Source organism: Salminus brasiliensis, chromosome 9, assembly GCF_030463535.1.
Source record: "Salminus brasiliensis chromosome 9, fSalBra1.hap2, whole genome shotgun sequence".
NCBI classification, from domain to species: domain Eukaryota; kingdom Metazoa; phylum Chordata; class Actinopteri; order Characiformes; family Bryconidae; genus Salminus; species Salminus brasiliensis.
In genome coordinates this window covers 41,291,481-41,319,416 of record NC_132886.1, presented here as the reverse complement: position 1 = coordinate 41,319,416, position 27,936 = coordinate 41,291,481, and the positions used below count along the sequence as shown (strand labels likewise).

General features: G+C 43.7%; 1 protein-coding gene and 1 long non-coding RNA gene across 3 annotated transcripts in view; one reads left to right on the top strand and one right to left on the bottom strand.

The window, feature by feature from the left end:
* Window positions 1–8,230, bottom strand: part of LOC140562674 (uncharacterized) — a 59,402-nt gene extending 51,172 nt beyond the window's left edge. The window contains exons 1-2 of the long non-coding RNA XR_011980167.1: window positions 7,931–8,230; window positions 2,504–2,582 (exon numbers count right to left, since the gene is read on the bottom strand). This is a non-coding gene — a long non-coding RNA (uncharacterized lncRNA). The remainder of the gene's footprint in view (window positions 1–2,503; window positions 2,583–7,930) is intronic.
* Window positions 8,231–11,884: 3,654 nt separating this feature from the next.
* rbm33a (RNA binding motif protein 33a) overlaps window positions 11,885–27,936 on the top strand; it is a 32,036-nt gene continuing 15,984 nt past the window's right edge. For both annotated transcript variants that reach the window (XM_072688482.1, XM_072688481.1), the window contains exons 1-10: window positions 11,885–12,104; window positions 13,747–13,825; window positions 17,336–17,384; window positions 18,642–18,715; window positions 19,172–19,445; window positions 22,722–22,862; window positions 23,249–23,426; window positions 24,033–24,304; window positions 25,795–26,116; window positions 27,847–27,908. In XM_072688482.1, coding sequence (XP_072544583.1) covers window positions 12,086–12,104; window positions 13,747–13,825; window positions 17,336–17,384; window positions 18,642–18,715; window positions 19,172–19,445; window positions 22,722–22,862; window positions 23,249–23,426; window positions 24,033–24,304; window positions 25,795–26,116; window positions 27,847–27,908 — 1,470 coding nt within the window. In that variant the 5' untranslated portion in view covers window positions 11,885–12,085. The remainder of the gene's footprint in view (window positions 12,105–13,746; window positions 13,826–17,335; window positions 17,385–18,641; window positions 18,716–19,171; window positions 19,446–22,721; window positions 22,863–23,248; window positions 23,427–24,032; window positions 24,305–25,794; window positions 26,117–27,846; window positions 27,909–27,936) is intronic.

The window sequence follows — 27,936 nt, the reverse complement described above, 5'->3', positions numbered from 1 at the left end:
GGTCCAGCGGCGTAAACAAAACAGGAATGACTTTACAAATCACCTCGTAAAACAGCGAATCAGAACTCGGCAGCGTGGACTGATGACCACATGTGGACGAGCAGACACTTTTGAGAGTTTGCAGAGGAACCTGAATCCGGTTTTCCCTTTTGAAAGTCCAGTCAGCGCTGCGAGCTGGTTCTGGACGACGGGGACATGATTTACATGCGTGCAGCTGCTGCCACTGTGGAGCGGGCCGGGCCGAGGAGCCGGGCCGAGCCGCCTTTATTACAGTTATATATTCAACAGAGCGCCGTGATGAAGCCTGACGCCGTCAATCAGGAGGGAGATGAGTTGCATGTCATTACCCAAACACTCCCTGACCGGCCTCTTCAGCAGGACTCCGACTTCTGTACAACAGTGCAGATTAGCCACGCTGCTGCATTTACTGCTGCCCTGAGACAGACATACACTACACACAGAACCCAGGCAGTATGACCACTGTGTGTGTGTGTGTGTGTGTGTGTGTGTGTGTGTGTGTGTGTGTGTACCTGTTGTCAAGTGTGTGAGTTCCTAGTGCTTCCTTTAGACGTGCAATTAGACATATTTAAAAGTACATAAACTACAAAAGAAATGCGCTTAGTTTTTTCATCTACGTAATTATTAATACAAATATATTACAATAAATAATATAGAATATAAAAAAGCCATAAACTGTAGTAATAACAAAGTTCACGGTAGAAATAAAGCAATAAACGGGTACAGTAACAGTCCACGATACCAATAACGCATTTAACGGTCACAATAATAATAGCAATCAAATGATATAATCAAATGACAATAACAATAAACAGCTGTACAACATTATACAGTAATCAATTATACAACGTGATGAACGTACTGTAATAGGAATAACACGCTATTTTAATATTAATTCTATTTTCCAATATTTTTACATTTAATTTGGAATATTTTTCCATTTCCCGAAGCCACAGCAATGTTGTACTACGTTTAGATTGCATAAATGAATATTACGTTACATTTAACTTTTTTAAATCACACGTACATGAACATTCATTTATATTACGCTAGATTTAAATTGATATAAATACGTAAATATTACACAGCATTTAAAAGCACACGCCACACTTTATGGCATTTGTTTTTTTTTTTTACGAAATAATTTTAGAAATGAAACGCGGCATTCATGTTTGCAGTACAAGCAATGAAAAGCGAAATCCGCAGGTTAAGATAAACAAACAAACAAACAAACAAACATTGGAGATTAAGGCATGAATGATGCGAATGATGCAGCCTTAAAAACATACTGGCATTACTGCTCATGGCTGCCATGCCTTTTATTCGCTGATGGGCAGATTTTTATATTTTTTGCTTGAACTAAAAATAAATTTAGTAATAACAGCCGCTAATTTGTACTGAAATTGAATTCAAAGCGCAAACCGCAGTAAATGTGAGTGAGAATATGTAAAGAGGGAGTGACCGGTAGGGACATTTCTCTAACGCAAGTGAGTGCATCGCTAATTCTTCACCAACAAGGCCTAAAAAACACGACTCGAGTCGAGCGAACGCGGATCGGCTTCTTCTCCGCAGCGAAAACATCGGCTCTGCCTGAGAAGACCAGCAAGCACCTGCTAACAGAGCCCGTACTGTCCCGCTCTCCCTCCGGCTAGCGCTCGAAAATAAATCCACTACAAAATAAAAGCAACCGGCGCCGAGCGCTGACCAGTGCTCTCCCAGCGCTCTCCCAGCGTGAGCGGCAGCCCGGAATGGAGGCCGTCTCGCTCCGGCAACCGGTTAAAGCTCTCGGAAACATCCGAGATTACACCACCAATAGTCCTTAAACACAGCGCGAGAAAAGAGAAATAGGAGAATAAAGGAGAGCGAGCGAGAGCGAGCGAGAGCGAGAGAGGAGGCAGATAGCGAAGAAAGGCCGAACACTGTTGGCTGCCTGCCAGTGAACCCTTTAAAATACCACTGTGGCTTTCATACGCCCGAGACGAGCAGTGTGTGTGTGTGTGTGTGTGTGTGTGTGTGTGTGTGTGTGTGTGTGAGAGAGGAGAGCTTGCTTGTTTTCACCACATAGCAACGACAAAACATCTGGGTGGCGCTGTTTGACACCGGTTTTATTTTCCTGCCATAACAAACATGTTAGCATCGTCGCTACACAAGCAAAAAGCTCGCGTTCGAAAAACAAGCCGCACTTTCTGCTTCGGCCCTCCCCACTAACCCGTCCGGCTAGCGGCTAGCAGAGCTGGACCGGCTGCTAGCGCTGCGCCGGCTAACCTACCGCTAGTCAGGTGAGGTCTCGCTCGAAACTGCGCTTACTCCTAGCATGTGCGGCTAGTGCTAGACTCTCATGGTGCATGCTGGAGCCCAAACGGCAGGCTTGCGAACTCGTGCGACCCCAGGCCTCTCAGCAGGTGTGCTGTTCCCCCCCTGCCCCACCGCAGCGAGGCCGAACGGTGGGAAAGAGGAGGAAAGGAAATGCCTCTTTTACACTTACTGTGGACGCAGCAGTGGTTAGAGTCATCGGTCCACCTGTCTGGGACAGTGGCACCCTCAGGGCAGCGTCTCCAGACTGCCTGTAAGGAACAGATATAGGGGCCAGTCAGTGTTTTGGGGTAGAGCTGCAGAGTTCACAAAGTTTTACAGTGTTTTTGACATTATTTTAGTTCGTTTTTACTGAATAGTACGACGTAACGGGCCCAGATCACGGCCCGTTAGCTTGTTTATCAGTTGTTTTTATTTGTGTGATGTCATAATTATCACAAACCATCAAAACATCTAAAAAAAAAATACTTTTATAGTTTATAAAGCTGAAACCATGTATACTGCAACTGTACTCTGTACTGTAATACTGCGGGATATGATTAGTTAATGATCGTACACCGCTCAAATTCCATTACTCAAGCATTTTATGCGATTTTTATTATATTTTTATTATTTCATCACCGTCGCCCCCGTATTTTCAAAACAGCAGCTTTACAGCTTTACAACTCTTTCTAACTTTCAATGGAAGTCAATGTAAAAAAAATATTTTATCCCACTTTCAACATTTCTATTGGTTAATTAATCAGGAATATATATATATATATATATATATATAATTTTGTAATTTTTTTATTTTTTTATCAAATGTTTGATCAAATATTTTCACTTTTAGACATACTGTGTATCTGGTTGTTTTGTATATGTTGTTTTCAATTTCAGGATGAATGACCAATAGAAATGCTCCTAAATGACTTAGAAAGTCATCTGGTCACACAGACTTCAACAGAAAGTTCAGATGCTTTTTGGCTTCTCCTGCAAAGTTCAAATTCTGGAGATACAAAGCAGTTATTATATATTAAAAATGAAATAAAAATGAAATAAAATGCAAGAAAAGTGGAATACGGGCTACGAAGCCGCACAGTAAACACGGTTACACTCCATACACATGGTTTCAGCTTTAAAACCCTGCTGTAATGAAACACTTTTCACGACGGGAAGCAAAAACCTGGTCGCTCCCAAGCTGTATACGAAATAAATCACACACTCACACACTCAGACTGGGAGTGGGAGGATTAAGTGGTTGGTGGACAGGGCGAGGCTGGAGGATGAACACAGATAACACAGGACATTAGCGAGCGGTGAGGAGGCCGTGTGAAGGACGGAGGGGAATGAAAGGCACTGTCACGCTCTGATCGCACCCGAGAGAGCGCCGCCCGAAACGGCCAGTGCTGGAACCAAATGAAACATCCAGCCCAGCGGCTCTAGAACCTCGCTAAATAGCGTACGCCGGCCTGCGGTGGGCTCTAACACAGTTATACAAACACACCCCTCCACTAAACCCACCATAACTGTCCCCAACTGACCAACCACACACATTCTGCCCACTTTCAGAGCAAAAATGAGCAAATCTGAGCAAAAATGCTAAAGAAACTCGGCGTACTTCGATACGGGAGCTTTTTTAATTTAAGCACATTTCCAATTTCCAAACAGAAAATATTCTGGTGTGAAAAACTGGAAAAAGATTTACGCCGGAACTTCTGATCACAATAAATAAAATAAAATAAATAAAATAAAGTGACTGACACGTGCAAATAATTAGCTAGCAGGTCAAATCTGTAATAAATAAATAAAATAAAATAATAAAATCAAAATAATCTTTTACTTTAAAAATTACTGTTAATAAAAAAAATTTATTCACAATAAAACATCAATTTGCTACTGAAATACTTCAAACATTGGAATAAAATTCACTGAAAAAACAGATTTTTTATATTTATATATTTTTGCGTAAATATCACCGTATTTATTACTGTACATAAAGCAAAATAAATCAATTCCTCTGTAATTTCCTTTTTCAATTTTAGGCAAGAAAGTAATTTAGGTAATTAAATTGTGCAAATAATCATTTTCTAAAAGTGAGCATTAATTTATTTGTTACGCGTTTCAGGAAAACCTTGTATCTCAATTTTGCCGTTTTTTACTTTTTGTCATAATCTGAATCCGTCGGTTGTCCTTTACATGATATCAGAATTTCATGACGTACGGACAAATAGAAATGCTCCAAAACGACTTCGAAACACATCTGACTACATTGACTTCCATGGAAAGTTCTAACGTTTTTTCGCTCTCCTGTAAAGTTGCTAAAGAAGGCCGTAAACGACCACAGCACAGGTCAGAGCTTGTTTCTCGGACCCGGCGGTACGGCAAAATTCCCTGTGAGGTTTGGTGAGGGCGGCCCAGGCCGAATATCACCGAAAATCGCATATCCCGATGGTTACGGCCTAAAAAAAGGGGCGTGAAATTGTCATACAAGAGAGTCGACGGAATCCCTGGCAGCCAAAACGCGATAGCTGCTGCTTTCGCTTGCGGCGCAAGCGAAAGCAGCAGCTATCGCGTTTTGGCTGCCAGGGATTCCGTCATATGACTAGACAGTTTCCACAAACACTGCAGACACACTCATGGACAGCGCCTCCTCTCACAGCAACCGGAACTCAACCTGGGGTTCTTAGCATGCTTAGCGAAGCCGCTAACCGTAAGACTGGGGACGTTTGTGCTACCTCAGCTACAGCTAGCAGCTCTAGCTTCACACCTTCACCGACTGTACCACACGTTAGCAGGTGGATAACCGCATGTATTGCCAATGCCAATTACACTTCTTGACCTATTTGACCTATTAAAGACTAGTGTTAGACGACCGACTGCTAGCTTTGTTTTGAGGTCAAGGGCCGACCTCAGCCTCAGCCTCAGCCTCCTTTGGTCGTTAACAACGAAAAAAACAAATGCTAAGGCAAAGCTAGCAGTATTTATAAGATGGTAAGATGTAGGTAACCAAGTTCATGGCATGCTAGGTTAGCTAGACCCACGTATCCTGGGTATATACAGCAACAACAGCTCAGTGTAGACCTAGCCTGAAGATACTGTTGCTACGTTTGTTTTTAGGATTAGCATTAGCAACTTTTTAAATGGGGCTAAACGCAAATCCTGGCCTTCTCTAGAATTGTGGGTCGATTTTAAGTAAGGCGTGAATTTGCGTGATCGTGTTAGCATTGTACTGATTAAACCACTTCAGCTAAAATGAACATGGTTGACATTTTCCAGCATTTTCCGGCATTTTGCACCTGAATTTAGTGTCTAACCTCAAACCGGACACCGCAAGATACATCTGAAACCAGAACGTCATGGATTTTTTAAATATTATAACTTAAAATTTGTTTTAGTAATTGAGAGATTTAATTAATATCACCATAATAAATCGGACCAATAATTAAGAATTGACTGTTTTGCAACGTTTTGCACAAAATGAGAGACGTATGACATAATATATATATATTCTTTTTTTGTTGCAGTTTTTCTATGATTCTTTTTACATTACAGGTAACAGAGCTGACCAGAATATTGGCACGGACATAATATATTTTCTAATTGGTAAAATTACAAAAGAAACTGAAAATTGATACATGAACATGTATTCACAGAACTATATATAAATTATTTCATGTTAAATTGAAGTTGAATGTGTAAATCTTGAATGTGTAAAGGCAAAGAGTCATTTAGTTCAATTTTATAATATTTCATTTTTATAGTGTCTAAAATATACACCAATTCATAGAAAAAAATATACACTATTTATAGAAAAAATGCATTATACTTTGTATTATTAGCGTATTAGAATTAGTATTAAGCGTGAAATGTAGCTCAATTCTAGAATTAGCCACCTAGCTAACTTCCTGCTAATATAGCTCATCTCTCTTGCAGAAGCAAACTGTAGTAACAATATCATAATTAATGTAGAGTGTAGCAGCTGTAGGTTAGATTTTTAAATCTAGTCTAAATGCTGTTATACCAATATGGTTCCACTCTCGCTAACGCCAAGTTAGCCTAGTAAGACATTTTATTTTAATATGTTGGCCTGGTGGCTGAATTTCATAAGAAAATATTTTCAGTTCTAGCTAAAGTGAGTTTGATGGTAGCATGGTTCCTCCAACCGATGAACTGTGAGATACTGGACCGCTAACAGCAACCCTGTTGCATTTCACCGACTGAAGGAAAACATTTGTAAGGGGGTTCTGATATGATATCAGAATGAAATTGGTATCGCTAGATATTTCATCTACCAATAAATGTTAGATTTGTAAAGCTGATATAACTGTTAGTTGATTAACATTTAGATATTAGCATCAACAGAAATGGAAAATTGCATTGCTAATATTTAAATTAATATTAGCATTCAAGTAAAAATGTATGCTCGCTAAATAGAAAATAAATAAATAAATAAATAAATAAATAAAATTCTCAGGGTCTGTAAAAATAAACACATTCAGAGTCGGGGGTTTGTGCGAAACTGAGCTTCACTGTAAAGAACAGTGAAGGTAAATGAAAGCAAGCGTCGGTCGCCATGACTACAACACAGTTACAGCCCATAATTTATCTCCTATCCAAACCCACCAGTGAAGTTACATGAGTCTTCTGAGTTTTATATGGAATGATGATGATGATGATGATGATGAGGGTAAAATAGTGGAGAATCTCCACTAACACAGTTTTCTTTAGGGACTACTTTTTGCTGCACTACACCCTAAAGGCAGCACGTATCCCTCCACCATTTTAATGACATAAAACAGCTTTTAGACCCAAAATCTTCTCAGGACTCTGTTAGAACAGTCTCTCGGGCATCAGGCAGCGTCTTCATAACCGTTTTCTGTGAGGGAGCCTTTATAGATTTGGACGTCTGGTTCCATTCACCTCCACTGTGGAAAATACTGACCGGCCGAGTTTCTCTAGAACGCAGCGCCTCCCACCAAACCCACTCTGACGGACCTCATTCACATATTACCGGCTTGATTTTGTAGAAACTTAAAAAATGGGTGGACTTCTCCTTTAAGAACATGGGTAGTGGTCTGTGCAACCTCGTGTTTTAGGGATTCCGAATTCAGAAATTGACTTAATAAGTGAGAACCATGTCCTGTGACCTATCGAGTCATACGGTAGTCTGTAAAAATCCGAATTTTAGTTACATAAACATAAACAACAACAAAGGCGTCTGTGTTTATATAATAAATAAAGAGTGGCTTTGGGTCCGAGCACCTGAAAGAGACCCACCCACCAACATGCCATTCACCTTCATTCAGTGCACTACTGATGAACTTATGGCAATGCCTGCTCACCTGAGGACAGGTGAGTCACCTGTCAGTCACGTGGACAAAGGTGGACAGAGAAGGAAAGGGGGGGGGGAAGAGGAGGGGTCGACTGGACTGCTGTTCATCAAGTCTAAAAGTGAAGCGTGCTAGAGGGGTGCAAAAGGCATGCAGCAAGCCAGCAGCACACACACACACACACACACACACACACACTGTACTTAGCAAAACAAACAATATTCATTACAGTCTTCAGTTAGCAGTTTGCAGAATAATACACATCATACACACCCAGCTGCTCTTACCTGAGCTTTACATCAACTCTGATGAGGGAAAAGGAAAAACACCTCAAACTTTAGAAGACGCTAAAATTCAATGTTGTCTCTTTTTTTTTTTAAAGATTACGAAATAACACAGTGTGTGGGTTCTTGGATGAATGTAAAGTTCCGTTCAGCGTCCTACTGTTTCTCTCTGAGCTACGGGCTGTGAGCACGGCCGAGGGAGAAGAAAAGAAGAGGTAAGCAAAGAAAAAAATCCCCCATCACCAATTTTTTAATCAGTTTCAGACAGACTCCAGACACAGACTCTTACGTGCACCGTCTGTCTGTGCGCGGTCACGACAGCCCGGCGCACGGCTGACCGGCAGCTCAGCTGGCCAATGAGGAGCCGCGGAACGCGGGCCGCAGCCAATCAGAGCGCGGGGAAAGCTCAACGCCAGCCCTCCGAATGACTCGCCTGACGCACAAAGAAAAATGGGCTCCGAGGAGAGCTGAGGAATCGGGGAAATGTGCGATTCTTGACGGACTCAGGCCACACAACCCCGACCTCACAGAGCGAGGGGAGCCCTGTCTGGCTTTCCGAGCTGTCGGGAATCTGAAAACGATTAAAATGGTCCAGTTTCCCTCAGCGAGCATCGTCTGTGTAGCGTGCAGACTGCCCTCAGAGCTGTCTGATACAGAGCAGCAGGCTCATGTCCATCATAACATTTATATACTAATAATAATTCATACTTCTTATTATAATAATGCCATTATATAAACAGCCATTCAAATGTTACACCCACAACTCAATTTTTTAAGATATTTTTTGCAGTAAAAAAATTGCCTTATGAAGTTTGTGCACTCATAACAATGATATAAGTACCATAGCAACCCTAGCAACCACTATGAAACACCTTAGCAACACCATAACACCCGCTTATCAACACCTCAGCAACCACCTGAAATATAACCGTTTGAGTGTCCCTGGTGTTTGTTTAGATATTTCCGTTGGTTGCTAAGGTTTTTTAAGTGGTTGCTGTGGTATGTCCATCAGCTGCTACAGTGTTACCAAGTGGGCGTTTTGGTGTTGCTAAAGTCTTTCTTGGTGGTTGCTATGGTACTTAAATTGGTTGCTGAGGTGTTCTAGGTTGCTAAGATTTTGTAATTGGTTGATATGGTGGTTGCTGTGGTATGCCAATCAGCCGCTACAGTGTTACCAAGTGGGCATTTTGGTGTTGCTAAAATGTTTATTGGTGGCTGCTAGGGTACTTTATTCGGTTGCTGAGGTGTTCTAGGTTGCTAAGATTTTGTAATTGGTTGATATGGTGGTTGCTGTGCTATGCCAATCAGCTGCTACAGTGTTACCAAGTGGTGCGTTTTGGTGTTGCTAAAGTCTTTCTTGGTGGTTGCTATGGTACTTAAATTGGTTGCTGAGGTGTTCTAGGTTGCTAAGATTTTGTAATTGGTTGATATGGTGGTTGCTGTGGTATATCAATCAGCTGCTATAGTGATACTAAGTGGGTGTTTGGTGTTTCTTGGTAGTTGCTAGGGTGGTTGCTATGGTACTTGAAATGGTTGCTGGGGATATGCTAGGTTGTTGCCACACATGAATACCCATTTCAGAGGGTGTAGCGACACCATATTAACATGTTTACAACTACTGAGATACACGTGTGTATTTACATGCGCTGTACTGCTGTAATCCAGCTGTAATAGTGAAATCACCGGTAGTTACACTGCTATTGAGTGGCTTATTAATGTGTAATTACAAAGTTATTAGGATCGCTTGTATCCGAGCAGTTTTCCGGCACATTTCACAGCAGGCTTCCACGGCCTCCGACAGTATTTCACCTCACTTCTGAGCAGCCTTCCGGCTCATGGCGGAGCAGCTGGCCACCCTGCTTCTGAACAAGTTTTTCATTTGGAGCCTTTTCCATCCGGCTTCAGAATAATGTTCCACTTTGCTTAATAGCAGTTTTCCGACTTATTTCAGAGCAACATTCTGGCTTGCGTCGGAGCAATTTTCCACATTATATTGGGGGCAGTTTTCCGGCTTGCGTTGAAGCAGTTTTCCGGCTTGCATTGGAGCAGTTTTCCGGCTTGCGTTGGAGCAGGTTTTTCACATTATATTGGGGGCAGTTTTCCGGCTTGCGTTGAAGCAGTTTTCCGGCTTGCATTGGAGCAGTTTTCCGGCTTGCGTTGGAGCAGGTTTTTCACATTATATTGGGGGCAGTTTTCCGGCTTGCGTTGGAGCAGTTTTTCACATTATATTGGGGGCAGTTTTCCGGCTTGCGTTGGAGCAGTTTTCCACATTATATTGGGGGCAGTTTTGCGGCTTGCGTTGGAGCAGGTTTTTCACATTATATTGGGGGCAGTTTTCCGGCTTGCGTTGGAGCAGTTTTCCACATTATATTGGGGGCAGTTTTCCGGCTTGCGTTGGAGCAGTTTTCCACATTATATTGGGGGCAGTTTTGCGGCTTGCGTTGGAGCAGGTTTTCCACATTATATTGGGGGCAGTTTTCCGGCTTGCGTTGAAGCAGTTTTCCGGCTTGCATTGGAGCAGTTTTCCGGCTTGCGTTGGAGCAGGTTTTCCACATTATATTGGGGGCAGTTTTCCGGCTTGCGTTGAAGCAGTTTTCCGGCTTGCATTGGAGCAGTTTTCCGGCTTGCGTTGGAGCAGGTTTTTCACATTATATTGGGGGCAGTTTTCCGGCTTGCGTTGGAGCAGTTTTTCACATTATATTGGGGGCAGTTTTCCGGCTTGCGTTGGAGCAGTTTTCCACATTATATTGGGGGCAGTTTTGCGGCTTGCGTTGGAGCAGGTTTTTCACATTATATTGGGGGCAGTTTTCCGGCTTGCGTTGGAGCAGTTTTCCACATTATATTGGGGGCAGTTTTCCGGCTTGCGTTGGAGCAGTTTTCCACATTATATTGGGGGCAGTTTTGCGGCTTGCGTTGGAGCAGGTTTTTCACATTATATTGGGGGCAGTTTTCCGGCTTGCGTTGGAGCAGTTTTCCACATTATATTGGGGGCAGTTTTCCGGCTTGCGTTGGAGCATTTTTTCACATTATATTGGGGGCAGTTTTCCGGCTTGCGTTGGAGCAGGTTTTTCACATTATATTGGGGGCAGTTTTCCGGCTTGCGTTGGAGCAGTTTTCCACATTATATTGGGGGCAGTTTTGCGGCTTGCGTTGGAGCAGTTTTCCACATTATATTGGGGGCAGTTTTGCGGCTTGCGTTGGAGCAGGTTTTTCACATTATATTGGGGGCAGTTTTCCGGCTTGCGTTGGAGCAGTTTTCCACATTATATTGGGGGCAGTTTTCCGGCTTGCGTTGGAGCATTTTTTCACATTATATTGGGGGCAGTTTTCCGGCTTGCGTTGGAGCAGGTTTTTCACATTATATTGGGGACATTTTTCCGGCTTGCGTTGGAGCAGTTTTCCACATTATATTGGGGGCAGTTTTCCGGCTTGCGTTTGAGCATTTTTTCACATTATATTGGGGGCAGTTTTCCGGCTTGCGTTGGAGCAGTTTTCCACATTATATTGGGGGCAGTTTTCCGGCTTGCGTTGGAGCAGTTTTCCACATTATATTGGGGGCAGTTTCCGGCTTGCGTTGTAGCAGTTTTCCGGCTTGCGTCTGGGCAGTTTTCCACATTATATTTGGAGCAGTTTTCCGGCCTGTCTTGGAGTGTTAATGCCCCTACACTCAGCAGATGTTCATGTAGGTTCAGGGCAGTTTCTCCTCTCATCTCAGAGCAGATCTCCAGTTTGTCCTGGAACACTTTTCCAAAGGTTTTCCAGAAGAAAAAAAGTGTCAAAATCTGCCATTTTTCTCTGAACATATTTCCATATTGCTTCAGAGCATTTTGTCACCTCGTTCCGGGCGGTTCGCAGCTTGTTTAGGAGCAGTTTTCCGTGTTCGGTTCCGGCTGATCCTTAACCCGCACCCCGCCCCCTCCCGTCTTCCTCTGCCCGGACCCCCTCCCAGGATGCACCGCACCGCGGCCTCCGTGTTTTGTGTGTTGCTCCGCGGCGGCGCTGCTCTCCGACGCGTCTGACTTTTTGAATCCCGAAATCTAGTCTTTCTACCCCGTTACTTCGCTTTATAAACCCGCTGCTCCGCGTTTATCAGCCTCCGCTCCGTCTCCAATGTCCCCAGCAGCAGCACGGAGGACGTAGAGCACACTCTCCGAGCCGATGGCGACCAGCGGCCCAGGTACTGACCGACAACAGCCTCCAGCGTTCGGGCTCAGGGCGGACAGTTCGATACCGACGAGGAAAAATCTCGAGTCTGGTTATTAAAAAATATGAATTTAGAGGAATATAAATGATTAGTTGCTTTAATGAGACTTTAAGCGTTGTGTGTTGTGGCTTAGCTGGCGTTCTCTGTGAGGTTAGCATTAGCACTAGCTTAGCTTAGCGTGTTTAGCCGTGGGTAAAGCTCTTATGAATGGTTTCAGCGGGTATTGGCCTTTTATTTGGCTGTTTTTAGGAGTTAGTAATTTATTATGTTTCCCAAATATAAAAGTGATGCTTGTCGAAGTGTTTTTAATCCTTATTTAAGCGAACAAACAGCCGCTTGTAGCGCTAGCTGGCTAAGCTAACACGAAGCTTCTTGGTCGAATTTTTGGTTCCACCTTAAATTGTGCAGCAATTACAGCCGTCCGTTTAAGGTGGAACGGAGAGTTCAAGAGAACAGGAGAATAAACATGACCCCAAATAAAGTGAGTGAGTGTCTACCTGTAATTAACTCTATATAACATTAGAATAAACCCAAATAAACATAAAGTCAGTGGTCAGTGAGGGTGTCTACCTGTAATTAACTCTATATAACATTAGAATAAACCCAAATAAACATAGTCAGTGGTCAGTGAGAGTGTCTACCTGTAATTAACTCTATATAACATTAGAATAAACCCTAATAAACATAAAGCTAGTGGTCAGTGAGAGCGTCTACCTGTAATTAACTCTATATAACATTAGAATAAACCCAAATAAACAGAAAGTCAGTGGTCAGTGAGAGCGTCTACCTGTAATTAACTCTATATAACATTAGAATAAACCCAAATAAACAGAAAGTCAGTGGTCAGTGAGTGTCTACCTGTAATTAACTCTATATAACATTAGAATAAACCCAAATAAACATAAAGCCAGTGGTCAGTGAGAGCGTCTACCTGTAATTAACTCTATATAACATTAGAATAAACCCAAATAGACATAAAGACAGTGGTCAGTGAGAGCGTCTACCTGTAATTAACTCTATATAACATTAGAATAAACCCAAATAAACAGAAAGTCAGTGGTCAGTGAGAGTGTCTACCTGTAATTAACTCTATATAACATTAGAATAAACCCAAATAGACATAAAGACAGTGGTCAGTGAGAGCGTCTACCTGTAATTAACTCTATATAACATTAGAATAAACCCAAATAAACATAAAGTCAGTGGTCAGTGAGAGCGTCTACCTGTAATTAACTCTATATAACATTAGAATAAACCCAAATAAACAGAAAGTCAGTGGTCAGTGAGAGTGTCTACCTGTAATTAACTCTATATAACATTAGAATAAACCCAAATAGACATAAAGACAGTGGTCAGTGAGAGCGTCTACCTGTAATTAACTCTATATAACATTAGAATAAACCCAAATAAACATAAAGTCAGTGGTCAGTGAGAGCGTCTACCTGTAATTAACTCTATATAACATTAGAATAAACCCAAATAAACATAAAGTCAGTGGTCAGTGAGAGTGTCTACCTGTAATACTATATAACATCAAAAGAAAACCTGCCCTAATATTATAATATTATTTATTATTTATATAGCTCTGCTCACACACATGCCTTTACGTTTTCAGATGATGAGTTTAATGAGTATGACAAGCCGGGAGCTGAGAGGTCGAGGAGGCGGCGAGGAGAAGACGATGACCTGGAGAGGTGAGCCAGCTCCAGTGCTTAGTTGGTGGTGCTGGAGGGGGGGGTGTGTGTGTGTGTGTGTGTGTGTGTGTGTGTGTGTGTGTGTGTGTGTGTGTGTGTGTGTGTGTGTGTGTGTGAGAGAGAGATTCCCATAACAGTTTTAAGGCGATTACACACTGAATTCAGTCTAGATCTGAGAGTGGAGAGAGGGGCGCAGCTGTCGTAAAGGTGCACATATTTGTCACTGTCCTATGTACAGCAAAATGTCCTCTGTGAACACACACACACACACACACACACACACACACACAGCCAACTCCAGCACCCGGGGAGCAAAGAGGGTAAGCTGCCCAACAGTGGCAGCTTGCCAAACCCGGGAATCGAACCCACGACCCTGTTATCAATAGCCCGGCGCTCTAACCGCTGAGCCACCACTGCCCCTGTATCAAACATCATGCTGACGCAGCAGTTTGTCAGTGGCTGGAAGTTCTAGTTACTCGGACACGACCCCTCTGTTGTTGATGACCACGAGTGAAGCGAGTTCATGCTGAAATATGGGGAATATTACCGTTTATTAAAACGTGCTTCGGTTATAGGTGAGGAAGTCAGGACTGGGAAATGCTTTAAAGCAGGATTCTGTTAGATTTTGCGTTCTATCTCCTCCTACAGGTGGGCAGTGTAATTCACTTTTACAACACTGCCTGTGCTGCGCTTTGTGCACATGCATTTCTGGATAAGCCAGGAGACCCAGGAGCAGAATCTTATAATAAAGAAACATGTGGACTGAGGCGGTAGAGTTATAGCCCTGATATTATTGGCGGTGGCATCCAACAGCTTGAAAAAGTGTTGTTCTAAAGCTCTGTAAAAAATATAACACTTCATTTTGCATGTTTGTAAATTGCAGCCATTTTATTCCAGGTTTTGTAATCAATTAAAGCTGAGTTTCCTGAATTTGCAGACTATGACTGGCATAAAGTCATCCAACAGCAATGTGAGAGACTAGTGGAGAGCCAGCTAAGACATGAAAGCTGTGATTGGCAGACAAGGTTATTTGACCAGAGTGATTTCTATCTGCTCTCAAAGTTCAGATATTAGTACGGTGTTTAAATCTGAATAGTAATTTATTTGCATTATAATTATAATAATCACTTCTTTGCCGTTTTTGAGCAGTTGTCATTTCTGCAAATAAATAAATGCTCTAAATAGCAAATATTTTTATTAAGAAAATAGGTGAATTGGTGTGGCACAAAAGATAACCCCACTACCTGCCAGTGAGCTACCACATCATGTGGGAGACTGGGGTTCGATTCCCGGTCTGGGTGACTGTGCTGTGCTACACCAATAAGAGTCCTTGGGTAAGACTCCTAACACTACACTCGCCCTCCTCTGTAATATGAGTAACCTTGTAAGTCGCTTTGGAGAAGAGCGTCAGCTAAATGCCATAAAATGTAAATGTAAAATGGTCTGTTGATTATTTTTATTTTATTTTTTTTGGGCTGTATATCTTGGCCTGAGGCTGTGATGCACAACTGACACCTTCCCCAGTTTACTGCCAATTCTACCTCTCATGGAATCAGATCTAAAGCCTGGTCAGCTTGTATCCTGTGTTTTCTGACTGAAATCTGCAGTGAATGACGTTCACACGCCAGTAATGAAGATATTAAGTGTTGCTGCTGCACGTCTGGACTCCAGTTCGTTCCAGTAGTTTTACCAATTGTGTGCTTCGTATGTGTTCTAGTCATTTCACTGGGTGTGTGAACCACATGGTGAATCTAGAGTAGTGGCTTTTCCATCCATCCTAAATTTTGTAAAAAGGGTAGGAATTCAAAATCACCCCTGAATCTTAAACTGGTCATGATAATTTGTGATAATTTAATTATCAAACAATATATGCAAGCAATATGATCTCAGAAACGTTACACTGCTGTGACGAGGCAAGCTTGCTGCCCATCGCCAGAGGAATATAGACCTGAACACCTACCTGTTGTCTGTTTCCTAGTAGACTCAGCAAAAGGGAGGCAGAGCACACGGGGCTCACTCATGAGCGTGCCGGGCGGCCCACGGCTAGCCCATGAGAGGGGTGCTGTCTCTAACCTGGGTCACAGAAAACAGAGCGAGACGGGCTAGGAAATGTAGGAAAGGCCTTATGGGTAATAAGACACATTGAGGCCTAGTGATATGGGATTATGATTGTATTTATTATTGTTTTTAATCCACTCTCATAGGACAGCAACACCCCTGCTGAGTGGAATGGTTCAGCTCAGGTGATGCAGGGGTGGGGCTAACCCTGGAAGAGGTAGGGGAAAGGTCTAGTAGGGGCTAGCTTGAGGAGACTGAAGAGGAGAGGCAGTAAAGCCAAACTGCAGGAGTGTAGTCCTGTCTTCAGCCTGCACCTAAATCCTACCTACCCATTCACTCACAGTCCTATTTGGAGGATATTTAAACATGTTTTATGCTCCAATTTCAGTGTCTGATTATTCTTTATTATTTAAAATGCATTGATCTTTTAAAGGCTGTTCTTAGTTATATTATCATTGTTTCAGTGCCATAAAATGCTCTTAAAAATAATGTGATATTGATTATCACAGTTATTTGTAGGACACTATATGTCATCCCCTAAGCTTTTATCGTGACAGGCCGAAGTTCTTGCTGTGGGACGAGGTGAATGAGGTGGACGAGGTGGTTTGTGGCTGCAGGAGAAATATGAAAGCAGTGATGACGTAGACCGTCTCACACCGCATGTTGAGGAGTTATTCCCCAGTCGTGTAAAATGTCATGGATGTTTCTCGGACTGCGTTAATAAGTTCAGCCATGTTCAGCTCCTCCTCAGCTGCGCTCTCTTTCACTGGCCAGGTCATCAGATTCAAACCCCTGACTCAGGCCTACAAAGCCAAGACTGGACCAGCCAGCCCCTCCGTACTTGATGGCAGTGGTCAAAAGTCCATCTGCATCAAGAGCCCTTCCAGCTTCAAGTACGGCTCAGTTGCCAGTTGCAATTAATTTTCTAAAATTTTAATTGAATTTATTATTATTATTATTATTATTACTATCTGCCTGACTTTGAGGTTGCTGCCAATAATTACGGAGGCTCTGATTTGTCCCTACACAACCTAAATTCACACCCTCGTACTCCCTGTTCCACCTTAAATGGTGCAGCCGTTCCATATTCTGTCACTAGCAGCTGCACCATTTAAGGTGGAGTGGGAGTGTATTGTCAGGATGGTTGTTGGGTATTGATGATCTTAGGTTTGTGTACTGGTGCTGATGGTAGTTGTCTAATTGTAGTTGATGGTAGTTGATTATCTACATGATGTTCTGTAAACCGTTCAGATCATTGAATTTCTATAAAATCTTTATTCTATAAAAATCTTACAAACGCACCGAAGCCCACCAGGGTTCACCTCTGACACCTGTCGCATCTTCTAAAAGCCCCAGAGTCCTCGGTTTGTGCTGTCAGAGCTTATTAAACCAACTCTGCAAAGCGTCTCAGCTCAAGACTCTCGTCTTACAGTTGAATTTCTCTCTTCGCAGTGATTTGGAAGAGGATTTGCTGGAGGAAGACTGGCTTTCATCCAAGAAGGTATTGTTACTTTCACACAATGCCCACCATCAACATGATCAGGGGTGTAGAAATGCACCGGAGGGTGGTGATTAATCTCCATCTACTAGTGTGGCTCCGTTCTAGTCCATTAAAATAATGACGATAATCAGTAAAGCATGCTTTAACACATCCAGAGTGAGTTACTATTGCCAAAATAAAGGTTGATTGGCTACTGCAGCAAAGGGGGACACTTATTAACTGTGTACTGGTAATCCTAATCAGTTGGATGGTAAAAATATTATAGCACAATATTAAAGACTGTATTTTCACAATATACAGTATGTATCGTGATGCTCGTGATTGCAGGCAAATTGCATCAGTAGCGACAGATTCTTAAAAACTGCTTTTCAGAGACTGAATGCTGTGATTTTCTACTGCAATTCTGCTGCACTTCATCCAGGCAAACGGCACTAATTACACTGTCTGTAGTAGGGGTGCACTGATCCGCCTTTTGCTGTTCCGATACCGATACATGAACTTTGTGTATCTGACGATACCTGATACCGATCTGATAGCATTGTTGAATTAATAAACCGTATACCTGACCGTCTGGGAGAGACTTAGGGCATCAGGATTGATGTAATCCTTACTTTGTAAAACAAACTATGACAAATGAACACTGATATAAATAAACCCAGTTTCTGTTTATCGGTCACTACATTAATAACCTCGGCACAGTGCTGTCTGGGCTCAAGCAGCCCCTCTTTTCTCGGTCCTCCTTATATGGAAGACAAGCTGGGCTACCTAGTTGATGACAGGTCAAGGTCATGCTGGTTAGATGGGGGAAGTCTTGCTGTTTGCTATGATGATATTTATGAACCCTAGAAAATTGTCAGGTTCTGTGAATGAATCTTCGGAGTCTTTTGGATCAGACTAATTATCCGATACCCGATCCAGCTAATTTTGTTAGTATTGCGGCCGATATTCGATCCTAGTATCGGATCGGTGCATCCCTAGTCCCTAGTCTGTAGTGAAATGCGTAGTTTCAGTGTTCTTTAAGCACTGGCTATATTCACAAGACGGTTGCTTGTATGGAGACAATACAATTAATCACAATTTTCAAAAAATATTGCCATATAGTCCAGCCCTAGTTGTAGCTTATACACATGTCTGCATACAGTTGTGTGTATACAGTGTTTTTAGGCTACTGTTCATTGTTAAAATAAATAAATAAATAACTCAAACCAGGTGGGGTTTAATAATAATGTCTTTGTTGTTGTTTTTTTCCCTCCTTAGAATCCATCAGAACTGTCAGATGAAGAGCTGAATGACGACCTGTTGCAGAGTGATGAGGAAGATCAGAACGTGAGGTAGGTCCACTATCTCTGACTGAAGTTAGCCAGCTCATTGTTGCTGGACTGGCTCAGCCATTACCAGCATCACTTCTGAGGAAAGTCTGCATGCTCTTTATTTATTGATCAGACTGTCGGTGGTTTGCAGCACATTTCAGCATCATTACACTCTCTTAGGGCTGGACAAAAATACTGTGATTGCTGTCCAGCCTGTAGGGTATTGGTGCCCATTAGCGATGCGATGTAGTTAATGGGGTTTAAGAGGGAAAAGTAGTTAGTAGTAGTTACGCTCAACTTATGCTTACATTATTTCCACCATGATTGGTCTTGATTGGTCCAAACGCCCACAGAAACATCTATTTACATTTATTTTACAAACATCTATCTATTGTATTGTATTGAAGCATTTTCTGACTGTCGTGACTCGTTACACCCCAGCCTCTTTCTTCACATCTGGGCTTGTGTGTGTTTTAGTGGACAGGGTGAAGCAGTGAGTCTGAACGCGACTCTGGGCCTCAGCACCTCCTACGACCTGCAGGGTTCGAACCTGGAAGAAGGAGGGTATGGGGAAGAAGGGTACGAGGAGGCAGGGGACGGAGGTTTCTCTCAGGAAGGAGGAGAGTACAGAGCGGACGAGTATGGAGAAGAGGAAGGAGGGATGGAGTACACCACGGGACAGAACGACGAAGCGTACCAAGACGAAGTGCTGGAACTTCAGATTGATGAACCGCTGGATGACGAGTTCCAAGTGAGTGCCTGTCCCGCTTCCCTTCTTCCCGTTTTCATATTTTATCACTAATGTCTACTCACCCGGCTATCCATACTGATCTACACCCTTCCATACTGACCCATCTATACCCGTTTACATCCGTCCATAAACATCTACACCCATTTATTCTCTTTCTAGCCATACCCATCCATACTGATCTACCCTCAACATCATCTGTACCCATCTACACCCACTCATACTGATCTACCCTCAACATCATCTGTACCCATCTACACCCACTCATACTGATCTACCCTCAACATCATCTGTACCCATCTACACCCACTCATACTGATCTACCCTCAACATCATCTGTACCCATCTACACCCACTCATACTGATCTACCCTCAACATCATCTGTACCCATCTACACCCACTCATACTGATCTACCCTCAACATCATCTGTACCCATCTACACCCACTCATACTGATCTACCCTCAACATCATCTGTACCCATCTACACCCACTCATACTGATCTACCCTCAACATCATCTGTACCCATCTACACCCACTCATACTGATCTACCCTCAACATCATCTGTACCCATCTACACCCACTCATACTGATCTACCCTCAACATCATCTGTACCCATCTACACCCACTCATACTGATCTACCCTCAACATCATCTACACCTATTCATACAGATCTTCATCCATCCATACTGATCGACCCTCAACATCGTCTACACCCATTCATACAGATCTTCATCCATCCATCCATCCATACTGATCGACCCTCAACATCGTCTACACCCATTCATACAGATCTTCATACATCCATCCATCCATACTGATCGACCCTCAACATCGTCTACACCCATTCATACAGATCTTCATCCATCCATCCATCCATCCATACTGATCGACCCTCAACATCATCTACACCCATTCATACAGATCCTCATCCATCCATACTGATCGACCCTCAACATCATCTACACCCATTCATACAGATCCTCATCCATCCATACTGATCTACACTAATCATCATGTATGATCTGTGCCATCTACATCCATCCATATCACTCTGTACTCATCCATACCTTTTCTCTCTGTACCCATCCATACTGATCTACACCCACTAATCAAATCCTTGTGATTCTACGTCCATTCATTCACGCTTACGCCCATTATTCCCATCTACACCCATCCATACTATGCCAATCCGTACACGCAGCCTCCATATCCACTCTTAAGTTATCCCCAAACACATACCTAATACAGAGGAGCTGTGATTCGAAAGTTGCCCCTGTACAGCCCAGTATATGGACCCGACCCCCCCGGCCCCGCTTAGTTAGGGGGGGGGGGGTCTGTGTTGAGCTGTATGGAGGCTAAATGAGCTGTGTTATCTCCAGATCCCAGCGTGGTTCCTCCCGAGCGCTGATGCAGGCAGGTATTGAGCGCGCTGTTGTTTGGCCGCGGTTGACGCGAGCTCATCTGAGCCCAGGTTCCGTCTCGTCTGGACCTGCAGGTTTTGTTCGGGGCCGAGGGCCTTTTGAGACGCTTTGTGCTCTGAGGATGCGCTGCCAATCCGCACTGTCTAGTGGGAAAAGACCCTCAGACGTGATCTGATAAGGGAACTGAAGGTGAAGAGATTACTGACCTGCTTTGAAAGGCCGCCTTCTACAGTCCGGCAAGAGCCGATGATTGATGAGGTTGTTCCTTTCTGTACGTGTTTATTTAGCGGTGAGGTGTGTGTGTGTGTGTGTGTGTGTGTGTGTGTGTGTGTGTGTGTGTAACAATTCATAAACATAATTGGGTTTCGTACCTTGGTGTCCCAGTTTAGTGCACTGTAAACATTAATGAGCTACTACTGTATCTACTATATCTACATGTTTATGGACACCCCTTCTAATGAATGCATTCAGCTACTAAGCTGCATCCACTGCTGACACAGATGTGCAAATGCACACACACAGATACACATATCTTGCCTCTGTTGAGAAGTACTGCCAATAGAATAGGACTCTTGGGAGCAGATAAACATCAACAGATCCTTTTAAATGTTGTTCGTTATGAAGTGGGACCTCCTTCAGCATCACCGGTTGTCCTTCCTTGGAGCACCTCACAGCTCGGTTCTTGTCTAAGTGATTCATAAATCTTATTTTACACATCGCCTTCAAGAACAGGAGACACTGGAACCAGATAGTCAGTGTTTCTCACCTCAGCTGGCAGTGGGCTTTTACTGTCACACACACACACACACACACCTCTACACACTGGGTGTATGTGATATCTCTGTTTACAAGGTGACCTAGCTGCTGGAGCTTGGCGTTTCTGTGTTTGCCGTTGTTGGGAGTTAATGTGTGGAACAGTTTAAGGGATTAAGCTGTTTGTCCCGTAGGGGAAGGGTTGCTGCTCTGCTTGTGCGTGCGTGTGTGTGTGTGGGTGTTTGGTGGGGGTGCGAGATGGTGCCGTACGTTTACACCCCAATGCACAGGTTCGAATAACACGAGCCAAGCCTGTTTTGAAAGGCAGGACTTTCATCATCAGATAAATGATATAATGACATATATTACAGAGCGCCCCCTACGCTTCCTGCAGTGTATTGCAGTTGGTCAGAATGAGTGTGTGGAGCACTATAGAGCATCAACTGCGCAATGTAATAAGGACAGTTCAATACACTACAGCCAAAACATTAAAGCCTGTACGGACACCAAGGAGCACGGTGTACAAAAATGTTAGCGTCACTAGAGAGCGCGAGAGACAGAGGGAGAAAGCCCAGTGTAGTGATGTGAGGTTGGGGAGGGTGGTGGTGGTTGTTGGAAGGCACGTTGCTGAATTAGCATAACAGTGGGGATCCCAGCCACATTACTATGCCCCATTACTATTCCTGCCGCCATTTGAAATTCAATGAGATGTAAATGTTTGAGGTGATACACAGAAAACAGGAGATAAACACACGCACGGTTCAGCGATAGCAGAAATATCATTGAGTCGTCCTTATACACACACAAACACACAAACGCAGACAGACACGTGCAGCTCAGTGCGGGGGTGAATATCATTACATCATTACATGTGCTCACATACAGAATACCCCCCCTCGCCATCTCCACCAACCCATACAGCCTGAACAGGGGTGTGTATGAGTATAGGCTAGGCAGGAGGGGCTGCTGCCCAAGTAAAATCACATGATGGATGGAGCGCTGAAATGTTCGTCTGATCCACACACTATTTCAGGTGTGCTCTATGATGCTCATGGTGTGTATAATCTCAATGTATTGATGCGTGGTGATTTTCTGCAGGTCGATGATTACTCCGGCGGTTATAGCGCAGGCCAACACGAGGAGCAGGCCGACCAGCAGGAAGTGCCAGAAGCCGAGGCAGAGGAGCCACAGGAGGAAGGGGAGGATCAAGACGGCTCCCAGGTTACAGAATCAGAGGAGGTGAGGGATGATCTCGCTGAACAGCACACCGTTCGTAACCGTTTGTAATGCTCACTCAAGGAAGCGTAGGGGGCGCTCTATAATGCTTTATAATGTTTATATGATCCACATGCTCATTCTGACAGACTGTAATACACTACAGGACACGCAGGGGGCGCTCTATAATGCTCTATAATGCTCATATGACCCACACGCTCATTCTGACAGACTGAATATCACACATGGTCAGTCTGAGCTTGAACTGAAAACTTAAATGACCCTTTGTTTTCCCACTGAACTCTGGGACTATACACTGTAGAGCTGGTCGCTGGGTGGAACTGCTGTCTGTTTAAGATGGGTATTATAATAATAATATTAATAATTGTGTACTCCTCCTCCTTCCACAGTTGGAGCCTGAAGTAGAACCGGAACTGGAGCAGGAGGCCGATGCTAAAGAAGAATCGGATGAGGATGAAGATGAGGAGGAGTCGGGCCGGCTGCGCTTCAAAAAGGAGCGCACGGATGTCACCGTGGTCAGACTCTCCGATGCTGCCAGTAAACGGCGCAACATTCCAGAAACGTTAGGTCCGTCAAACACAGATGCAGAGTTTCATAAATCATTTTAATTAAAATTAAACTGACTCCAGTTTCTTACAGCTTAGGAAAAGACTTCAGTTCTATAAAAAATGTTGTGATGCTTGATTTCAGTTTTCTCAAAATACAACTCTGATTTACAGTGGTGGAGAATGGTACCAGTCGCCATGACTACAACACTGATACAGCCCATATTTTATTCACTGTCCAAAAAAACTCACTGATGATGGTAAAATAGTGAATAGAGAATCTCCACTAATCCAGTTTTCTTTAGGGACTACTTTCTGTAGCTGCACTACACCCTAAAGGCAGCATGTATCCCTCCACCATTTTAATGATCTGGTTTTAAAAGCAGGTTCTAGAGCCGAACTCTTCTCAGAACTCTGGTAGAACAGTGTCTCAGGCATCAGGCAGCGTCTTCATCACCATTAGGTGAAGAACTTTCTGTGAGGAGCTTCTTTTTATTAGAGCTTCAGACGTCTGCTTCCCTTCACCTCCACTGTAGAACTCCAGCTCTGACTGGGGGAGCTTATCTAGAACCGAGTGTTTCTCACCTAACCCAGCTTGAATGACTGTGTATGTTCTCATCCTTTCCAGAACTAACCGAGGAGGCCAAAGCAGATCTTCTAGAGTTCGAGGAGAGGGAGCGTCAGAGGAAACAGGGCCGCTTCGGAGGGAGAGGAAGAGGTGGAGGTAGAGGAGGAGGAGGAGGAGGAGGAGGGTTAATGGGCAGCAGAGGTAGAGGAGGAGGAGGAAGAGGAGGACTTCCTATGTTTGGGATGGGAGATTTCCGTGGAGACGGAGGTGTTGGACGAGGGAGGATAAACGAACAGAGGCCTCCGCTGATGCAGGTCAACTTAGGCATGCAGGTAAGATGCTCACTCAGGCAAGGGCTTCATATCGACTATAGTCTCTTTCGTTGTTAAGGTTCTAGCTAACAGCTGCTTTCACAATCTTAGCTACAAGTCCAGGACAGTACTGTTCTTAGCAGTTTTTTAAATCGGGCATCGCAAGTGTACATAGTATCGCGATATATCGCATATTGTGAAAAAGTGTGAAAACGTATTTTGGTGTCTTTTCCCTTTCGCCCAGCCCTTAAAAAATAAATAATAATAAATAAATAATGGCATTTTTCTGTAATGCAGATCCAGGTGTCCTTAGATACACACATCAACGATATCGGATATTGACATTGGCCGAGTTCTCAGAGGGCTGTAATGCCACGTCTAGGATTAATCACTGATTATTGATAATCGGCAATTTTTTTTGCTCATTTGATTAAATTGCTGGTGAGCATCGGTGTAGTCAGTATCTGTATCGTCAATGCCTGTGTCCTCCATGTCCTCCATCTCCGCCACCAGTATGTGTCTGAATTGTCAGTATCTTTACCGATATCAGTGAAGTCAGTCAGCTGAGATTCTGGTCGGGCCCTGACGCAGGCCGGTGTGCCCTGGTGGAACGGAGTCCGTTTGCTTTATAGAAAGTCAATTACTGCAGCTCTCCCTCTCCCTCTTATCCGTGTTGATATATGGATTATGCCAAATAACTTGGCGGGAGTCCATTGAGGAAGAATTACACCAAATTAAATTTGTACTTTGTCTAAGGATTTAGGTTCCTCTGCTTATTTTACTATGAAATATCTGTGGAGGAGTGTGTAATCCCCTCCTATGTGTGTGTCTCTCTCACTCGTTCACACCTTCACCTTTCTCCAGTCAGAAGTTAATTCCTCTTGGCGGTTGTGATAGCTGTGTGACGCGTCGGCCCTCGCTCGGTAAAGCAGAAGAGCTTCTCTGTTCTGGTTTGATTGAATTCTTCTGCGTCGTACCAGATGAAGAGCTCTCAGTCGGAGGGGGGATTAGCTCACGTCTCGACGGGTGGAGGGCCCGTATACGCTCGCTGAACTCGCGGGATCCTCAGTTTACGTTGTGTTCAGTACGTTCCGCATTAGGCTAAGTTCCATCCAGTCAGCCGGGGCTTCACGCTTACGCCTGCTTTAGTTTTACTCTGGAGCTCCGAGGCTAACGTAGCTGTCAAGTAGTGGAAGTGTATACGATACCCCAACAGCTACACACACTCCTCAGACTGTGGAGGTGCTCCGTAACCTCTGATTGACTCGATCATGTGGTTTCTGACTGTTGAACTCACTGACTGTTATCTAGAACATGGGCTGCATTACTTTAGCACAGCTAAACACAACAAATGAGAGGAAAATATAAATAAGATACTAATAAAACTAGCAAAATTATTAAAGCATTGTGCTAGTTTTATAAAAATAATAATGTAAAGCTTTAAAGTCATCTTGAATTTTTTTCTCTATGAAAATTCAAGTCTAATATCTCTCTCTCGCTCTCTCTCTCAGCCCAGAATGGCTCCTCCTCAGTCTCCTCATCATCATCAGCAGCATCATCAGCATCAGCATCATCATCACCATCATCAGTCTCGGCCTCCGGGCCCTCGTGGAGGTCCGGGTCTTTTCCCAAACCCAATCAGCCCGCTATCCCAGCAGCCACTGCAACTGCTGCTGCCGCCCCACCGCTCCCCCGGACCCCCGCCCCGTCCACAGCAGGACCTGCACAGGCCACCCCCACCTTCCACTCACACACACTCCAACCAGCAGCATCAGCCCAAAAACATCCACATCAACCCGCACTTCAGAGGACCGTCTTCATCACCAGTGCAAGGTACACACACACACACACACTCACACTCAAAGATCACATTGTTGCGTCAGTCAGTACACTGTATTAGGGTACTCAGGTACTTGGGTAAATGGGTATATGGGTATGAGCCGATACTCAGCATTGAGGTACTTTCGTTAGATCGGTATGAACCAGTACTCAGTATTAAGGTACTTTCGTTAGATCGGGATGGGCCAGTTCTCTGTATTAAGGTACTTTCGTTAGATTGGGATGGGCCAGTTCTCTGTATTAAGGTACTTTCGTTAGGTCGGGATGAACCAGTACTCAGTATTAAGGTACTTTCGTTAGATCGGGATGAACCAGTACTCAGTATTAAGGTACTTTCGTTAGATCGGGATGAACCAGTACTCAGTATTAAGGTACTTTCGTTAGATCGGGATGGGCCAGTTCTCTGTATTAAGGTACTTTCGTTAGATCGGGATGAGCCAGTACTCAGTATTAAGGTACTTTCGTTAGATCGGGATGAACCAGTACTCAGTATTAAGGTACTTTCGTTAGATCGGGATGGGCCAGTTCTCTGTATTAAGGCACTTTCGTTAGATCGGGATGGGCCAGTACTCTGTATTAAGGTACTTTCGTTAGATCGGGATGAACCAGTACTCAGTATTAAGGTACTTTCGTTAGATCGGGATGGGCCAGTTCTCTGTATTAAGGTACTTTCGTTAGATCGGGATGGGCCAGTACTCTGTATTAAGGTACTTTCGTTAGATCGGGATGAGCCAGTACTCTGTATTAAGGTACTTTCGTTAGATCGGGATGAGCCAGTACTCTGTATTAAGGTACTTTCGTTAGATCGGGATGAACCAGTACTCAGTATTAAGGTACTTTCGTTAGATCGGGATGGGCCAGTTCTCTGTATTAAGGTACTTTCGTTAGATCGGGATGGGCCAGTACTCAGTATTAAGGTACTTTCGTTAGATCGGGATGGGCCAGTACTCTGTATTAAGGTACTTTCGTTAGATCGGTATGAACCAGTACTCTGTATTAAGGTACTTTCGTTAGATCGGGATGGGCCAGTTCTCTGTATTAAGGTACTTTCGTTAGATCGGGATGGGCCAGTACTCTGTATTAAGGTACTTTCGTTAGATCGGTATGAACCAGTACTCTGTATTAAGGTACTTTCGTTAGATCGGGATGGGCCAGTTCTCTGTATTAAGGTACTTTTGTTAGATCGGGATGGGCCAGTACTCTGTATTAAGGTACTTTTGTTAGATCGGGATGGGCCAGTACTCTGTATTAAGGTACTTTTGTTAGATCGGGATGAGCCAGTACTCTGTATTAAGGTACTTTCGTTAGATCGGGATGGGCCAGTTCTCTGTATTAAGGTACTTTCGTTAGATCGGGATGGGCCAGTTCTCTGTATTAAGGTACTTTTGTTAGATCGGTATGAACCAGTACTCAGTATTAAGGTACTTTCGTTAGATCGTTATGAGCCAGTACTCCGTATTACCCCTAAACCAGCTTTCAGAAATCTGTGCAGTGGAATGATGAGCAGGGAAATGTCCCCTTTTGAGTCCAGGCTTGGATCTCAGTCTTGGGCCGAGAGAGGGGCACACCCTGATCTTTAAGAATAAACCCTGACCAGCTGTGACTGATGTGGACTAAGTGTTTATGGTGTCATACAGTTGGATATAACTATTTCTCTCTCTCTCTCTCTCTCTCTCTCTCTCTCTCTCTCTCTCTCTCTCTCTCTCACTATGTGCTACTCTTAGTTCCGTTGATGCCCCCTGCTCAGAACCAGCCCCGGCCTAACGTCGGCCCTCAGAGATTTCCGGTAAGTAATCCCACCTCCAGCATGTTGT